The 12,706-nt window shown below is 52.5% G+C and overlaps 2 protein-coding genes across 2 annotated transcripts in view; one reads left to right on the top strand and one right to left on the bottom strand.

Moving 5' to 3' along the window:
* Positions 1-12,706, bottom strand: part of HAGHL (hydroxyacylglutathione hydrolase like) — a 301,833-nt gene that overhangs the window by 75,082 nt on the left and 214,045 nt on the right. The window lies entirely within an intron of this gene.
* Positions 1-12,706, top strand: part of LMF1 (lipase maturation factor 1) — a 211,821-nt gene that overhangs the window by 196,136 nt on the left and 2,979 nt on the right. The window contains exon 10 of the mRNA XM_075718498.1: positions 3,752-3,864. Within this exon, the coding sequence (XP_075574613.1) occupies positions 3,752-3,864 (113 nt within the window). The remainder of the gene's footprint in view (positions 1-3,751; positions 3,865-12,706) is intronic.

Genomic DNA, 12,706 nt, shown 5'->3' with positions numbered 1-12,706 from the left:
GCTGGTACCAGCCGTAGGGGCAGCTAGAGATGATGGGGCTCGCCGGAGAGCTGCGCTGCTGCCTTTTGGTGGGTTGCGTGGACTGTCCATGCGCGCAGGAAGGCTGCGGCTTTGTGGTGAAGGTGGCGTTGCTTTGGGAACCTTGACCTCTGCCCCAGCTGCCTTTCAGTGCCTTTCAAATGCCTCAGGCGTTTCAGTTGGGTTGACGATGGGTTGTTTTGTGCGTTTAGGTTCCTTAGCTGCTTTCTCTGCTAAAACAGAAAGAAAACTCTCAGAAGATAAAGGAGAGGGTCGTGCCCACAGCCATGGCGGGCTGCATCTCCCCAGGGATGCTCTGTTCAGAGTTGGACAATGAGCTGTGCAGCTCGGGGCGCGTTCCGGCATGCTCCGACCAGCAACTTGTAGCAGTTCCCCAGTAATCCCAGCATGGGTACGGCACGGGCCCGGCATGGCACCAGGGGAGCTGCAGCCCCGGCTTTTGGAGGACAAGGGGTAGGTGTGGGAGTCTCGGTCCGTGCCCGTGCCTTGACAGAGGTGCAGGGAGACAGAGCAGCCTGGGGACCTGCGTCGCTGGTGCAGGGTCAGTCCCCAGCTGCCTGTCTTTGTGCTCGGTAAGGATCCAAAATCTGAAGATGAACCCAATATGAGCATGTGTGCCCACCTTAAAGCAGTGTATGCAGCTGTCCTGGCTTTTTTATTAATCCACTGGATGGTTTAAGCTCTGACTCTCCTGTTTTGCACATTCAGAGCTGGCAAAAGCGGAGCGCAGCGCCGGGCGAATCATAGAATCATCGAATCGTTGAGGTTGGAAAAGACCTTTAAGATCATCCAGTCCAGCCATTAGCCTAACATTACCAAGTCCACCACTAAAAAATCCCTCCCATCCTGACCGCCACAGCTCTGCAAACACTTTTTGGGTCTGGGTCTCCCTGGATCCACAGACAGAGGAACTGTCACCTTCCCACCCTGTGGCGTGACGCTTCCCTGGACGCAGCCTAGATCTCCTGGATTCTTTTTTTTTTTTTCCCCACCCTTTGCCACCATATCACTATACAGAGTAATGAGTTAAACAGCGCGGTCGTTAGCGCAGCTCGGCTCCTGCGTGCTCCCGGCATCGGCGGCGTGCGATATCTAAGCCTTCGTGCTGGGGGGAGCAGGGGGTCTGCACCGGTGGAAATTTCTCACCGCAGACTTTGCTGGGGCCAGACATGTTGTAAATTTTACAAGAAAAACACTTTACAAACCAGAAGTCCAACTCTCGTGTACACGGAGCTGCTAATTAACAATTTCGAGACCATGCAGGCCAGGGAGCCGATTCCACCATTACAGAGCCTCATGGTTTTGAATCAGGCTTTGAAGATTTGGGATCCTCCATAAAGCTCTAGCTCCGGGAGTCTGGTGATTTCTGTTTCCGTTCTTCTCCAGCTTCGCCCCAACTCGCGCACAGGAACCCTCACACCTTCCAGGCCCTCCTAGAAATAGCACTTAGAATCATACAGAGCACTTTAAAGAGGGATCTCCAGGGAGGCAGAGGATGCTGAAGGTCTGACTCGCAATATTTGTCTGCCGTTGCTGTCGCACCTCTCGGGAGGTCTCCGCTCACAGCCAAGGATGCCCCGGGCTGCGGGTCCCAGCGTGGCACCCACCCTCCCAAAGCCCAGCATCGCCGAGCCATCGAGGGGCACGGAGTCGCTCAGCACGTCTGGGAGTCCCGGCGTGAGCCGTCCCGTGCAACGCGACGCGGTCGAGCCCTTGGCAGGGATGCTGCCGGCTTTTCCTGCGGCCCTGCCAGCCCTGGCGGGGTTATTGCAAGACTCGCGAGGTTTGTGTTTAACGTCTCGTGCGATGCCAAGCTCCCGGCTCCAGGCTCACCGCGGCTCCCCTCCCAGACCGCTGCATCGGGGCCGCCCGCGGGGGCTGAGGTTGCCCTGTCCCACCTTGAGAGCCGCCACCACCTCCTCCGCGCTGGGAAGGGGACCGGGAGATGGGAGACGGGGGCTGGCACGGGGTGTCGGTGGAGAGAGGGGTGTGGGGTGGGCAGAGTGTGGCACGGGGCTGGCGGTGGGAAACATCCCCGGATCCACCACCCATCCGTGTTGGTGCAGCCGGGACGGCAGAGGGAATGAGCCGCGCGGTGAGGCAGGGCGGAAGCAGGCGGATGGAGAGAGTAATCTTTTTTAAAAATTTGTTGGCTTAAATAACTGTGGTTTTCCTCTAAATTGTGATGAGCACGGGTCAGAAACCCTGCGAGGTAGAGCTGCCGTTTGATGGGCCTTTCCACCAGTGTTTGGTGTTTTCCATCTCATTTCTCTCCTCTGTTTCCCTTAGCAACGGAAATAACAAACTTTACCATTAGAAAAGATTTGCAAAGTAACTTTGCCTTGATGTTCTGCATTAGTCACAGCCCTGCAGGTACAGCTGCCGGGTTTCGCTTTCCCACAGTGTCCCCTACTGCTTGCATTAAAAAATCCATTTAGGTACACATTAAAAAAGGAGGAAAAAAAAAAAATCTTAATGGAAGTATAAGGCACAGAAAGTCACCAGAAGGGGAAATGCTTTTTATGGAGCCTCAGCAAGAATCCCTGCGAAGAGCATGAGGTGCATGGATTCCTGGGGGGAGGTAAATGCAGAGTCGAGTTCTGCCACTGCAGCTTGGACTGCAGCCCCCGAGAGCCGGTCCGTGATTAAGGGTACGGCGCGGGATGTAGAGAGGACAGGTCGGATGAAAGGAAATAAAGAGGATGCATGAGAAGGGAATCGGAAAGAGAGAAATCGCTTTCTTCTTTCTTCTGTCTGATAACAGGGGATAGCAACCTATTTTAAAATGATGGATGGGTCATCATTTCAAAGTGTGCCGTTACTGTTCCTCTGTGGCGCCTGCTGCTGAAAGAAATGATTAAAATCAAGTGTTCGGGGGGCAGAATAGGCAAGAACACCTCCAGCTGTGGTAGATGAATGTAGAGTCAAAAAGAGGTTTATGATCCAAGGCGGAGGAGGTGCTGTAGCTGATGGGTGTTGGGGAGGACCGGGGGTGGTCCTGGGACCTGGTGGGTGCCCCGTACCCGGGGAAGGGCTGTGTGCCTGCTGCACATCTCCTGGACCGGCGATGCGCCGGGCTTTCCCGGTAGCACCAGTTGTAGGCTTCTCCCTGGCACTGGGACCAAGCAGTGCGGCGGGCTCGGCAGGGATGCGGGGCTGGCAGAAATGCCCCCTCAGGCATCGCACCTCAAGCAGAGGTCACTGTCCGGGCTGCGTGAAGGTGGGGATGCGTCCCCGACCGTCGTCCGGTCTCCGATCATCAGCTGCGCTGTGGCTGCTGGCCGTGGGCACGCTCTTCACCCTGCTTAGCTGCGATGTGGACGCCTTTGGGGATGCTTGAGCTGCGGGACGCTACTTGGCAGTCTTTGGGAGAGTGCACGTAGCCGTCCCAGCTCAGCTAACGAACAACTCATTAAACCTTTGCGACTTTGCACACCCTCGGTTGTGTCCGCACCCTCGGGAATGATTTCCAGGTGAGCCGAGCTCAGTGAAGCTCTCCCTGCTTCCCGCAGATGCCAGAGGGTCTGAGTCTGGACCTCAAGGTGTTGTATCCCGTGGGATCTGTTCCTTGCGACAGCAGGAAATTCATCGTTTGCTCCCCGAATCAGTTGTAATCCCTCCCCAGAGACCCCAGGGAAGTCTTTAACGCTAATATCACTGCGTGGCAAGCCTGGCAGTGCCTAACATTTGTATTTCTTCTTCCTTCCCCAAGACCTACGAGCAGAATGAATGGATAATCCACTTGGCTGGGAAGCTGCTGGCCCAGGAAGAGGCGACCTTGTCCTTGATGGCAACGAACCCGTTTGTGGGCAGAGCACCCCCACGGTAAGCTTTGGGTTTTGCCGAGGGAGCTGGAAGGGCTCCGTGGTGTTCCTGTCTTGGACGTGCACACGTGGTTTCTGTTGATGGATCGCGTTTTGTATCTGATGGTGCCCAGGTGGTCTTTAAATAGGGTGGGTTTAATACGAGGACACCATGAAGAGCTGGTGCTCTCAGTACCTTAATGCCTTCCTGGGGGGGACATGAGGACCCTTTGGTTGCGCCTGTTCCCAGGCCCATCTGGGAAGAGCTCGGCGTTGCTTCTCTTGGACAGAAATCGCGACTGCTGAAGTGGTTTCCTGCCCGTCAGCTTTAGATTTTTTGCCATGATCGCTTTGCGAGCTCAGATCAAAACCACCATTGCTACCGGCCTACTGAGGTATTTCAAAGACAAAACAGCCCTGCAAAAGCGATTGTTTTTGTGGACACTTGTCTTGGAAGTGTTTGCGTTTTCAATGAAGAGACAAAGCAAACATCAGCAAGTGAAAGGCACAGATGAAAACTTCTACAAAAGGACATTTTTCACAAAAGTGGCTGTTTTGTTGATGTATTTTTAGCTGAGAAAACATTTTAAGGGAATTTTGGATCAACTCAAGTAATATTATGCTCTTGCTAATATTTTCCATTTGAGGCTCTTAGGATGCACTGCAAACAAGGATGAAGGTTCACAGCACCGTGTGAAATGAACTTCCTCTTGAACCCAGCTGATGTTTTTCAGCTTCAGCACAGTGCATCCCCAAACCTTCTGAGGAGAGACTCCTTTTCTAGCTAAGACACTCAAAACTTGCACCTTTTACCAAAGCGCTTCCTCCGAGATGGTTTACACATCCCAAGATGGTATAAATGTATAAACCCAAGATGGTTTATCCACTGAGCTGAATGAATTCTGCAGAAAACCAGAGCAGAAGCACAGCTTGGAATACAGCCGCTAAGTGAGCTTCCCACCATCGTATTTGAGTATTTCCAATAACCACATTTCTGGGCTTCCCCAGGCATCCAGCCCTGTCTCGTAGTGCACGGGCCCTTATCAGAGCATCGGTACAGGCTGATGGGACATAATCCCTCCAAGTACAGGAGCCAAGACCGCTGTAAGAACAGTTATTTTGGGTTTTTGCACATATTCTCATTTGCGAACCCGTTTTCCCGTCCGTGCAGCATCGCAGAGCGAACCCGCGGGCGCTCCCGGCGTGCGGGGCAGGATCCCGCCCGTAGCCCAGAGACTCACAGCCGCACCGGAGTTCCCATAAACGATGGTTTGTAGCTCAGGGTGCGTTACAGGGTGGTGTCGCAGTTTGTTGGGTTACACAAGCAGCAGATCTGTTACCCGCAAATAATTACACTGTGGCTCGGGTCCAGGAGGGCCCGGGGGGACCTCTATTAATTAACGGCTACAAAAGGCGTACTGGGCTAGACCAGCGCAGCCCTTGCCACGGACGGATACAGCTTTAATAATGCGTATGGAGGGGGTTTAGCTCCGATTAGCGGTGCTGGGGTTGGCTTTCCACGCGAGGAGCAGCGCGCTGGTGGTGTGCTATCAGCGGGTCTGGCTCGGTGGTGTCGAGAGGAGCGCCTGTTGCGCGCGAAGCCTCCTCGCTACGGGTTGTGTTCCCATTTTGGCCATGTTTCCGCTTTGTTTTTACGGCCCTTCGTTTGCACGTGCATTTATCAGCCAAAGTAGGGTCTGGGGCTTGTGATAGCGAGCCGCACCTCCCCGCTGCTCCCTGCCACCTCCTTTTTGGGGGCTGCTCAGAAGACCCCGTGGAGGTGGCACCTTTCTCGTGGCCAGGAAAGGGGCACGGTGCAGCCCCAGCGCCCACGCAGCCGCTCACGTGGCCAAGGCGGTGGGCACCTCGTTAGGATGCTAACGAATGCCGGAGCTCGCAACGGGCAGAAATTCAGCCCAGCGAGAGGGCTCACCCACCGGGATCCGGCAGGAGCTGGGTCCTTTGGGATCCTGTCGGGGAGGTGGTGTTGGGGCATCATTTGCAAGGCTGAGCTGGAAGAGTGACCAGAGAACTTGCATTGCGTCGGCTCCACCTCAGGTGGGTTTGTCAAATGAGTCTCGCCAAATTTTGCTCATGTCCCCGAGGTTCAGTGCCGTAAATTTAGCAAGCAGCGTTCATTGCGGGGCATTCCCTTGCATTGCTTTTTTTTTTTTTTTTTTTTAGTTAGAAAAAAACCTAGAAGAAAAGCAGGTCAGTCCTGAGAGCTGGCTGACCCCGGCGCTTTTTAGCAGAACCTGGGACCTTTAGACACCAAGTCACCAGTTTGAATTAGGTGTCCCCTGGTGCCAGCAGCCAGAAGCAATGACCAGCTGGTGGCTGCTGGCAATAAACGGCTCTCGCGGTTCACGGGGCGACAGAAGCATTTGATAATCCCAGAGCTGTTTATGACCACGTGTCCCCCAGTGCCATAAACATTGCTCCTGGTACTCACTGTGACTGGGGCTGAAAACAAGGCAGCCTAACAGATTAGAACTCAAGAAAATGTAGATCGCATCTTGCCTTCCCAGACTTTGCCATAGGAAGGCTACATCTCTTTTTTTTTTTTTTTCCCCAGCTTTCTGGCATCAGGGGTGTTAAAAAAAATTAAAGTAGTTGAACACAGGAATGCGTTTTAAGATGAAACTAATGAAGTGGGATGTGGCTGGGATAACATGACGTTGCTCCAGGTGGCGAACGGGTTTTTTTGTTTTATTCTGTAGCAGGTAAGTGAAATGTCCAGGAGTTTAAAGCAAAACCAAAAGCAAATCTTCATCTTTCTTAGTTTTTATAGTATAGCGATCGCAGAGCGTACAGAGGCATACGAGCAGGTCCGATACGTAATTGCACAGCAGCGCGGGTGCTGTGTTGAACGCACGGTGCTGTAGATCTTGTGGAACAGGATCTTGATTCATGCCTTGCCTTGGTTTAACCAAAGCACAGACTCTGTTTTCACTCTTTAGCAGCTAGTTTATAGTAGGAAAAGATCAGGATCCAGCGCTGGTTTTATGTGTCAGCTGCTTATGCTCTGGTATTAGCTGTGCTTTAAAAGTTTTTCATGGGTCTAGTGTGTTTTTGGGTGGCGTAAAATAAAAATAACAATTTACAAATGCTCGTTTTGGCTCAGACCAAAACCCAGCACCCCATTTCACTCTGGATCCCGGGTTGCGGGTCACGTTTTGGGTTTTAGCGAGCCAAATCCGAACAGATGGGACATCGGGACCATCGGGATTTTCACCCCGGTGTGAAGGCGAGGGCGGGGGGCACGGGTGGTTCACGCCTGCCCGCGTTGGGGTAGCGGGGTCGGATCCCGCGCTTGGCGCTCGCGTCAGTCACCGGTCCCTGTTCCTGTTGACATTTCTTCAGCTATTGCTTGTTTGCCATTAGCGGTTCACTTGTGTAAGGAAACTGAAGTGATCATCTGCCTTTTTTTTTTTCCAGTTTTTGTGCCCCGTTCCCAATTCTGCTGGGTTTACACTCGTGGCGCTTGCGGCCAGTGTGGGCACAGCAGCTCCGTCAGCTGCTTTTCACCCGGCGTTACTTCTGCTCAGGCAGGCTTTGGGTTTGGTTTTTTTTTTCCCTTTAAATTTCAAAACCACCATTTCTTTGTTTAATTTTCAACGTCCCCTTGTTGCACGTTGAAGCTCCCAGCGGGGCTGGCGAGCCCCCTGCACCCACAGCACGGCTCCGGGCGCCTTCCCACGGGAGAACCGTGGCCAGAACCCAGGTGATGGATCTGTGCCCTCCGATCTGGGTGCAAGGGCTGTAAGAAAAGGCCGTTAGCAGGATACCTCCTTTTTTTAAATTTAGACCCCTTAGCAATCTTTAACCGAGCGCTGGATGCGGGCATCCTCAGCGCTGACAGCCGCTTACAGCCAGCGATCACCTTTTTCTCATCATTTCACTGGAGTTGGGAGCAAAAGCCTTAGATTTGATCTTTAGCGGTAACACCTGGAAAGAAAAGATAATTCAGGGTGGCTGTAGCTCCGACGGCTTCCGAAGGGCATCCGTGCGCCCTCACCCATGAGCCGGAATCTTTAAGACACCTTTGCCAAGGACTGTGCCCGGCGCGGCTCGGCTCCCTTCAGTAGCCAGGTGGAAAAAAAGCTAATTTTCCTACCATATTCCACCCCCCGCCGCCGCCTCTGCTCTAAAGGGAATTTTGAGACTTAATTATTTTCATTCCCTGCTAGACTAAATAATTAGGGGAAGGGACTGTTTTCCTTAAGAACATTACGCTCCATACTCCACAGAGTTTATTCTGTTAATGGAAACTCTACACCTTAAATAGCCAAGGGACTTTCAAAATGAGTTAATGCCTTCGAAATGAAATTTCTGAGACCAAAGTTTGTAGGTTTCTTTACAACTCTAGAAATTATAGTATTTTTTCAAGTGTGATAAACTTAAAATGAGAAACAGGTGACTGATTAAAAATGAGGGTATTGTTGAGCGCCCAGCCTAGCTGAGTGTGAAGCTTTACTTCAAGCACAGTGATGTTTGTGGAATGTGGATTTACAAAATATTATTGTGCAGCGGATAGTTCATAAAACACCAGCCATCATAAATCTGAACGGTAGGGCTTTGGCTGAGAAATTAATAAGTGTTTAACACACCATCATGGAAACAGACTGCAACAATGAAGGAAAACAAAAATCAGATTTTGCCTACAGAAGGGGGGGGGGGAAATCGGGTTTATTTTTGACCGAAGTGTTTGGTGTCTCTGATATTAAATCATGTTCACTTGAGGACTTTTATTCCAATTATAGTAGCACTTTGTTGAAAAAGCCCCAACATGTAGCTGAAGACCTGGATTTGTAGCGGTGCTGTTATTTATGGAGGCAGCGCTTCCCATTCGATGCTACCTGGCTGCAGGAAAGCAAGGAGAATGTCGCGTTTGGTATTCTTTTTTTGATTTGATTGCCCATTTATTTCCCTTTCTTGTCACGGCTCCTGGGCTTTATAGCATATGGATTTTCAGGCCGTGGAAGTCACCGCGGAGCCTGGCAGAAGGTGTAGGTGCTTTCCCGGGGGACCTGCGGAGATGTACGGCCCAAGCCCTGGGAAGGGCTTTGCCGTAGTTGCACGGTGTAGAAGCCGCTTTGGGGGCTGCTCCCTTGGACACCCCCAGGAAGGGCAGAGGTAATTCTGTAGCGCGCGGGAGCGGTGCTGAGAGTAGGCAGGGATTATGGGGTTATCGGAAAATATGGGCATCACTGGGAGGTAGGTGGAAACGACATTTCTGTTCTGCAAGGTCTCTCCCCAGAAGTCTTCGGAGGAGGCGGGAGCGGTGCTCATGGGCGTGGGATGCTCCGTGGGGATGCGAGTCCCTCAGGGTTCGAACTTGGCTTTGCTTTTTGCTCTCCCTCCAAGTATCCGTGTGGTCCACACAACGTGACAGCGTAAGGGAGCAATGCAAATCCGGAAAGTCCCCCAACCCTCTCCCATGAGCCCTGGTGTCTTCTGCACAGAGCAGTAAAATACGTTGTATGGTTTTCCCACTGAAAAACAGCTTTGCCAGCAACACAAGTGTCCTGGGAAGTGACAAGGTCCTCCGAGGTGAAAAAGTATAACCACGTTCTTTTGACTTTCTCACTGGGTTTCGCCTTGGTGAAATGTTTTATTGCAGTTCGTTTCTTCTTCCCCTATGTACTATAATTTAAAAGAAAATCTTCGATTTATCATCAAAGTTATAACGTCTGATATTATCAGAATGAAACGATTCCACTGCCCTGAATGAAAGTTTAAGGGATTTTCTTTTGGTGGAAACAACTTCAGTCTTTCAGCGTTGTCAGGGAGGGCAGAGCTCATCTCAAAGCATCGGGATTTCCCCCAGGGTGGGAAATCTGGTTTGCAGCCACCTCTCGGAGCGGTGGCAGATGCAGCCGTGGGGCAGCTTCACCGCGGCCGGACCGCGCCGCGCGTCCCATGGCCGTGGGAGGCATCTCCCGTGGCAAGGGCAGCTCCTGCCTCGGCTCCATCGGGAGCGTCGGCCGCATCCCCATCACGCATGCGAAACGCTAACCTGAAACCCACACGCTGGGTCTGTCCGTGCCGAAAGTAATCCCGGCCGGTGCTGTGAGCCCCGGGGAGAGCCAGGTTTCCTTCCCCCAAGGTTTGCTCTGCCCTTGGTGTAGGTGCAGCCTCTGAGCCTCCCTTTCTAACCTGTCCATAGGGGAATAAACCCACTTCCCCGTCTCCCAAGAGAGTTTTGAGGATGCTCCGGCTCTGCAGGGCCAGCCCTTGCAGGAGCCTTGGAGAAGGAGAAGTCAGCGACGTTGAAAAACAACCCATAAAACTGCCCTTATTCTGCAAACTTGGGCCAAGATGAATTTATGATCCCTCCTGCTGACGGGGCTAGAATAAGCAAGAAAGCCGATGATGGAAGCTCTGTTGCTGTAATGAATTTGTACTTTCCACTGCCACTTGCTCCCTGATTTACAATGGAGCGGGGAACCTCGAGATAAAAAAAACCCAACACCCCAACCAAAAAAAAAAACCCCACCCAACCCAAAACCCAACCCAAATCGAAAAGACGCCCCGTGTTTTGGTTTCTTTCTTCCCTCTCCCACCCCGCCTTGCCCTGTCAGGCCATTAATTCTAACAGAAACCACCGGCTCTGGTTTTTTCCCTCGAACCCCTCAGCTGTTGCAGGGAGACAGCTGCACCCTCTGGAACTAATTACAGCTGTCTGGGAGATTTAGCCCTCCATCCCAACAACTCCAGTATTGCTGCTAATTTTTAACACGTACAGTTGGAAGATGTCATAATAGGCTGATATATGATCGAATCTTAAAAGCGCTACAGCGCAGCTGCTACTGGGCATCTGGCGGGATGAATATGTTGATTTAAAAAATAATGCTTATTATTTTTAGCCTTTCTGTCCTCCCCGGGGCTGTAGCTTTGCCCGATCCAGGTGGTGATGGAGAGCGGGTGCTTGCCCAGAAGGGTGGTGGCAGGCGGGTCCCGGCATCCCGTGCGGGGCGGTGGGTCCTTCTGGGCGGCTCGGTGGTCCTCCCTCTCCCAGCCATCCGCACCGGGATCAGCGCCGTCGCTCTGCCGCATGGCTCTTCCGCTTCTCCTCCCGGGCACCGCCGCTGGGCTTGGGAGAAGCTGCCAAAGGGGCCCTTCTGTCCCTTGTCCTCCATCGCTGCTGTTGTTACAGCAGAGAGGGTTTTCCATCTCCTAGAGAAATGCTGGACTTGCTGTATCTGACCGTATCTTGTTTCTTGCCTCTCAAGTGATTATTTTGTCCTCATGTGTCTCCTAAGGAGCCTAACCTGGGCTCAGCCTGATGCTTCTCCCGAGCCATTTCCCTGCCCAGCTGTGGTAGCTGGTGCCCGGTGCTTCCCGAGGAGCCAGGAGGAGCTGCCGGCTTGCGTTCGCTCAGTAAATCCTGGGAAACTGCTTGCAGCCGGGATTGTCCTTCCTGACCTTTCTGTCTGTCTCCTCTGAAACATGGGTCTTGCTCATCCTTCTCGGAGTATGAGTGCCCCCTGTGGCATTAGACTCCTTTTAATGTAGGTGAAGTCAGATAGCTTCTCCATGACCTTCTTGAAGACGTTCCCATTTCTCCAGAGCAGCAAGCACGGTTCACACATGCCAGCAGTCTCCTGCGTCAGAAGGGGCTCGGAGACCTGTGGATCCCTTCCGCCAGCCAGAAGGTCTTTGTGTGAGCCCCAAAGTTGCACAAAACTCAAGCAGTTGCTGATAAGGTGATCTGTAGCCTGTAGCGGTTTCTTGGTCTGCAGGCGACCATGCATGTGCGCGTCTCGCCTGAGTTACAAGCTGTCCAGGGCTCCAACTCATGCTTGTAAACTCTGTGAGCCCTGAAATGATGGATTCTGGGTGCTAATGCTTCGGCCCTGTTAGTGCAGGAGCGTGTTCGCTCCCCGAATCCCGAGAGGAGGGAGCAGGTCCAGTGAGGCAGCGCTGGAGGAGTTTGCAAATCCTGTAACTTCAGGACTGAGGCACCCAGGTAGATTATAAATACTGGGGTAGCTTGTAAACTCTACGAGCCCTGAAATGAGGGGCTCCGGTGAGTATTAAACTCTGCAGCTTTTACATCCATGAGCCTTGCAAGGAAAGATTCCCACGGATTCCAGGTTTTCCACATTTCTCCCGCAGCCCCTAACCCCGGGAAGGACGGAGAGGACGGATAGCGCGGGGTCTGGATGCTGCCGTCGTATTTTGATGCTCGGAGGTATTCTGATGCTCAGAGGTATTCCCGCTGCAGTTTCTCCACCCTGCAGCACGTGTTGGCTGCTGCAGCCGTGTAAAGGCTCTTTGGTTCTTCCATTGACCAGAATGGAAACCTTCAAGTCTCGAATCCCAAAGAAGCGCTGGCGGTGCAGGACAGCAAAGAGCCGCGGGCCGTGGTGTGCCGGACCTTTATAGCTCATCGCCGGGTGAGTGGCTGAGCTCCTGGAAGAGCTCAGCTCCATGGACTTTATAAACTCCACAGCCCACGGAGCTGCGCAGGTTCCTCCTCCGTAGATCTTGTCATCCTGACGTGGACCGTGCATCCCAACACTCCAGCTCATGGCTCAGGTGAGGGCTGAGGGAAGCACAGTGACCGTGGCTGGGACAAGAGCGTGGCTGAATTTAGAGGTCGGGGGGCTTGGGGGGACTCTTCAGATTGATTTAGGCTCTGAACAGGAGAGCCTGAAACATAGGCAGATAGAAAGGCAAACTTTATGCCACAAAAATGCATCTTCAATTGCATGTGGTCGCTTTAATGCTCACACGGTTCTAGTTTTACATGCCGATCCCTTTGATAGCAAACATTTTAATAGACGGAGAACATATGGGAAAAATCATACCAAATCAGATGATAGATATTATTTAATCTGGGCAGGCAAGCCCATTCG

This window comes from Pelecanus crispus, chromosome 11 (genome assembly GCF_030463565.1).
Source record: "Pelecanus crispus isolate bPelCri1 chromosome 11, bPelCri1.pri, whole genome shotgun sequence".
Lineage (NCBI taxonomy): Eukaryota > Metazoa > Chordata > Aves > Pelecaniformes > Pelecanidae > Pelecanus > Pelecanus crispus.
Note: the sequence above shows the minus strand (reverse complement) of the source record. Positions and strands in the feature narration are given on the sequence as shown.